The sequence below is a fragment of the Grammomys surdaster genome, unplaced genomic scaffold (assembly GCF_004785775.1).
Source record: "Grammomys surdaster isolate TR1022 unplaced genomic scaffold, NIH_TR_1.0 133, whole genome shotgun sequence".
Lineage (NCBI taxonomy): Eukaryota > Metazoa > Chordata > Mammalia > Rodentia > Muridae > Grammomys > Grammomys surdaster.
In genome coordinates, this window is record NW_021604591.1 from 969,718 (window position 1) to 974,573 (window position 4,856).

General features: G+C 48.8%; 1 protein-coding gene across 1 annotated transcript; it reads right to left on the reverse strand.

The window, feature by feature from the left end:
* Positions 1-879: 879 nt before the first annotated feature.
* On the reverse strand, positions 880-4,765 carry Figla (folliculogenesis specific bHLH transcription factor). Its single transcript, XM_028762282.1, has 3 exons — positions 4,489-4,765; positions 3,190-3,342; positions 880-1,218 (listed from the first exon to the last, which is right to left on the reverse strand). The coding sequence occupies exons 1-3, from the start codon at positions 4,699-4,701 to the stop codon at positions 1,000-1,002; spliced, it is 585 nt and encodes a 194-aa protein (XP_028618115.1). The 5' UTR covers positions 4,702-4,765; the 3' UTR covers positions 880-999.
* Positions 4,766-4,856: the final 91 nt, after the last annotated feature.

The window sequence follows — 4,856 nt, forward strand, 5'->3', positions numbered from 1 at the left end:
ATTACTTCTGTTCTACATGTAGAACAACTAGGGACAGTTCAGTAGCTCATGAGATATCACGCAGCTAGCAAATGATTACAAAGCTTTGAACCTCAGCAGTCTGCCTCCAGACTTACTTTTAACTACCATTTAGCTGCTTCCCAAGAAACCCACTGCACCTCTGCACCCATTTCTACTCTGTTTGCTTTCTTTAACCCTTTGACCTCTTCTTTCCATCCTCAAACCCTCCTAGGATAGATGGACTTGAAGTTTGCTTGAACCCAAATCCTTACTGACCACGGCCCTCCACCTCCCAAGAGCTGACATGAGCTCACTTCCTTTCCACCGTCCAAGGGCTGGGCCTGGCTTCTCCCCATCGTCACCTCTCAGCCTCTGTAGTATCTTTGATGCCCACCACCCCTGTTTTTCAAGATTCTCTCCTCAGTGCTGGTGCTGGTAGTCTGGGCTCAGCCTTTCCTATTTCAGCAATATTTGCTACAGGGCATGGATTAGATGGCCTAGAGCACAGACGAAATCAAAACAATCCATCACTATCACCTAAAGGGGCATGAATCCAGAAAGCCTTCTGATATGTTAAATAAGAGCATGAAAGAAATAAGCTACAGGGGCTGGCGAGATGGCTCAGCAGGTAAAAGCATTTGCTCCTTTCTCAGATGACCCAAGCTCAGATTTCAGAACTCACTTTGGACTTCTGTAATCTTAGCTCAAGGATATCTGATGCCCTCTTCTGGTCTCTGTGGGTACTGCACACACAGGTGCGCTCATTAACAAAAGGAGGAACAAGCCTTCAGTGTGGGCTGTGTGGCTCTGTGGGAACCGCCTCTCCCTGTGTGCCTACTGATTGATTGGGGGAACACAATCATCTCCAAGCAAGCAAACTCCTTTCCCATATCATCTCATTTTAATCATATTTTACATGAAAAATACTCATCTTGGCCATGCTTTTTGAGCGTTTCAATTTATACATGAGTATTTTAGAAGAAATCTTTCATCAGACTCCTAATGAATGAAGTAACTTCTAGTCTCAGGCACTGTGCTCTGATGATAGCTGTACAATGGCTCACTATGGCCACCATACGCCCAGGGCCCCTCCTCTTCTTTCTTCAAGCCACTTGCACAGCTGGTAGGTTGGGCAGCATTTCCCAAGAGCTCTCTAGTCGAGGACACATGAGGATCAGAGGGTCTGCTACTGTGGGTCTGCTCCTCAGGGCCTTGTTTCTAGAGAGCGTAGTGATTATCAAACAGTATAACATGTCAGTCAGAAATTTTAAGATTAAATCAACACATTCTAAACTCCTAAATCTAAAGGCTTCATTTCATGGGTCTTAAGCTGAGAGAAGAGGCCCATGAGGCCACGATGTTCTCTAACCTCCAGTGCTGTGCAAAGACAAAGTGCATGTAGTACAATGTATAGACAGAACCTATAGTTTGCAAGGAATGCAGCACAAAACAGCATTTCAGTTATGCAGTTAATATATAAGGGAGAGTTAGTCTTGGCTTGTGCTTATTATCCCATCATAGGAGGGGCTGAGGAAGAAATAAAATCACAAGCTTGAGGCTAGCCTGTCTCAAAACAAAACACACCAGTAAAAATTAAGATAGCCAGCTATGTGTATCTGTCTTAGGGTTTCATTTGCTGTATCATAAAATGCCACAATCAAAGGCAGGAAAGAGTCTATAACTTTCAAGTCACACTCCATCACTGAGGGAATTTGTGGCAGGAACTGAAGAAGAAGCCATGGAGGATCCTTGCCTAACTGGCTTTCTGAGCCCAGGAACACTTGCCTAGGAGTGTGGTGGGGGAAGCACTACTCATGGTGAGCTGGGCCTCCCACATAAATCATCAATCAAGAAAATGCCCCAGACTTGCCTACATTCTGATCTTATGGAAGCACTTTCTTAAATGAGAGTCCCTCCTCTCAGATGACTCTGGCTTGTGTCGATGACAAAAAAAAAACAACTAACCAGTACAGGGCACAAACACTATCACTGTGCTTTCTCCATTGTGGCCAAGAGAATAACCCATGGCCACAGTGTCACAGCATCTCCCTTCCCAGCAGACACCTGAGTAGAACTTGTAGACTCCAAAAACCTCCCCCACCGAAACCTTCTAATTCTACTAGTTTCCAGAATGTTCCTCCCATCTACAAGCCTCCCCTCTTCTGCACTTAGAAAGTGTTCCCACTCTGTTTGCTTTCTTTAACCCTTTGACCTCTTCTTTCCATCCTCAAACCCTCCTAGGATAGATGGACTTGAAGTTTGCTTGAACCCAAATCCTTACTGACCACGGCCCTCCACCTCCCAAGAGCTGACATGAGCTCACTTCCTTTCCACCGTCCAAGGGCTGGGCCTGGCTTCTCCCCATCGTCACCTCCCAGCCTCTGTAGTATCTTTGATCCCCACCACCCCTGTTTTTCAAGATTCTCTCCTCAGTTTTATGGCCCCATCATGTGCTCCTGGGTTCTTTTCCTCCCTGGTGACTTTCTATGGCTAGTAGCATCACTTCAGGCTTTGATGTAAAGCCCTTTGTCACAGCATAGCTTACCTTCTCTGCTAACAGATCCACCTTCAGGCCTGTCCACGAGACAGACCACAAACCAGCCAGAGCCACCTTCTGCCTGCAGGGTGTTTCTGTGCTGACTGATCTTCTGATGTTAGTGGCGCTCTGCCGCCTTGTGGCTTATTAAGCATGGTCAGCAGATCCTCACATAGCCCCTTCCTATCCTGTCTAGTGGCTAATCTAGCAGGAAACAGCCACCACAGAGACCTTTGATGGGAGCCTCTCTTGGTGTTCCAGCTATCAGAGTCCTTAAAGATGCAGCAGTCGGCAGGCAGGGGTCCTAGTCAGTGCCAGGGAGGCCACAGATAGGTGATCAGGCCTGGGTAAAAAGCTAATCCCGACACTTCTGATCTAAGTGACTATGGTCTACATTCTGATTTCTCCAAGTTTGGATCTAATAAAGCAAATGTTAATCCTTTTCTGTAAATTGCCTAGCATGGCACCTGGCATGTTGAAATGGCTGAGAAAATGCTGGCCACCACTCTTCTAAATTACATTTTTTGAGACAAGTTCTCCCTCTTGAAAAAAAGAAAAAAAGAAAAGCTTTGAACTCATAGCAGTGCTCCTGTTTCAGGCTCCTGGGTGTAAGACCCCACACCTAGCTTTATTTTAAATTCTTAACCTTTTACCTCTGAGGTCTTTGCTCCTTCCAGAACACAGCCGAGTATCCGTATGTATTCCGTGGCACCTTTAAGGATGTCAACTTTACTGGGCTTCCTGCTCTGTGGTAGAAACGGCACCAGAGCCTTTAGCTTGGCAAAGCCGCGGTTGAGATTTTTTATCTAGAAAACAAAGACATGGCGATTCACTGAAACATTAGTTTTCAAGACATTTCTCCAAGCCACAGAAGAGAGTGGTAAGGTACACGTCCACTGTGCTCTTTAAATGAAAGTTTAAACAAATATATAGCAGCCTTGACATCACAGCAGGGCTCTTTTTCCAGTGTCTACTAGCAAAAGGGCCGTTCTCCATTCTTAGCCATTCTCTCCCCAACTTCTGGTAAGTCTTCCCTCCCACACAGTCTTTTCCCTGATGCATTTCCAGACCCTTATTTCTAAGGTGCTTGGCTGAGAGGTTTGGGAGTAAGTACTAGGCCTAAAGGGCTCTTCGCTCTCCGTCTTCAGTTCCTGTTCCAGGGTCATCTTTGCTACAGACAGACCCAAAGAGCAGAGCCAAGGAGCCCAAGCCTTCCCCTTGACTTCTTGGCAGTCCAAGTTTTGGCCGAGATACTAAAACCTACCAGCAGATGCCGCTCTAACCACAGCCCACCATAAATCCCAGTTCTGCTACGGGGGAGACGAAGAGACATTACATTTTTTTTTACAATTTATGGGGGAGGGGAAGATGGCTCCGTGGGTAAAAGCGCTCGCTGTAAAATCTAACAGCTTGAGTTTGATCACCAGATCTCTTATAAGATTGAAGGAAAGAATCCACTCCACGAAATTGTACTCCATACTTGATACTCGTACTCCCCCATAAGAACAACAGAAAGACAGAGAGAGACAGACAGACAACCTCTAAGTAGCTTCCATGAGACCCGGAGAGGTGGCTCGGTGATTTAGAGCCTGTATTGCTCTTGCAGAACCTGAGCTCAGTTCCCAGCACCCGCATCAGCCAGCTCATAGCTGTTTATAACTCCAGCTCCAAAGGCCCCAGCCCCTGTACTCAGGTGCACAGAGCCACAGGAGATGCACTCAGAACTTAAAGTAACTCTTAAGCACCATCCAGGCGGGCCAGCGGTGAGCCAGCCACTCCCGTGGCCCTTAACGTGCAGCCACATGAAGGTGCGGTGTAAGTAGGCCCCTGGGGACCTGGGCAAGCCTCGTGAAGACGAAGTCACCCAGAAGGGCAGAGAGGGAACGCACAGCTGTCGGATACTGAGCACCCACTGGCAAGGCAGCGGGAGTAAGGTGGCCCTGGGTTCTCACCCGCTCGCGCTCTTTGGCGTTGGCCACGCGCCTGCGCTCCAGCACCAGATGCAGGTCGTCTGTGGTGGAGTAGCCTCCTGAGGGCAGCCGCTTGAGCCTGCAGATGGCCGCAAGTCGGGGCAGGGGCCCGAGCTGTGCCTGGAGCAGTTCCTCCAGCACCTCAGCCTGCGGGGTGGCCAGGAAGGGCTCTGGGGATGCAAGTGACGTGTCCATGGTGGCACGTCAAGGTCACGGGCGGAGAGGGCCTTGCACCTGCTGCACCTCAGGTGTTCCAAGCCTCGGAGGGGGCGGGGCACGCGGAGGGCATGAGTGGAGGGGGCGGGGCATGTGAGGGCATGAGGCGGAGAGGGCGGGGCATGGGAGGCCAT

Bases quoted from the DNA above. Each gene is read 5' to 3' on its own strand.
- Figla (XM_028762282.1), bottom strand. From the start codon at position 4,701: ATGGACACGTCACTTGCATCCCCAGAGCCCTTCCTGGCCACCCCGCAG. The intron at 3,343-4,488 runs GTGAGAACCCAG...TTTGTTTTCTAG, and splicing joins ACGCCAAAGAGCGCGAGCGG to ATAAAAAATCTCAACCGCGG. The intron at 1,219-3,189 runs GTAAAAGGTTAA...TACGCTCTCTAG, and splicing joins AAGGAGCAAAGACCTCAGAG to AAACAAGGCCCTGAGGAGCA.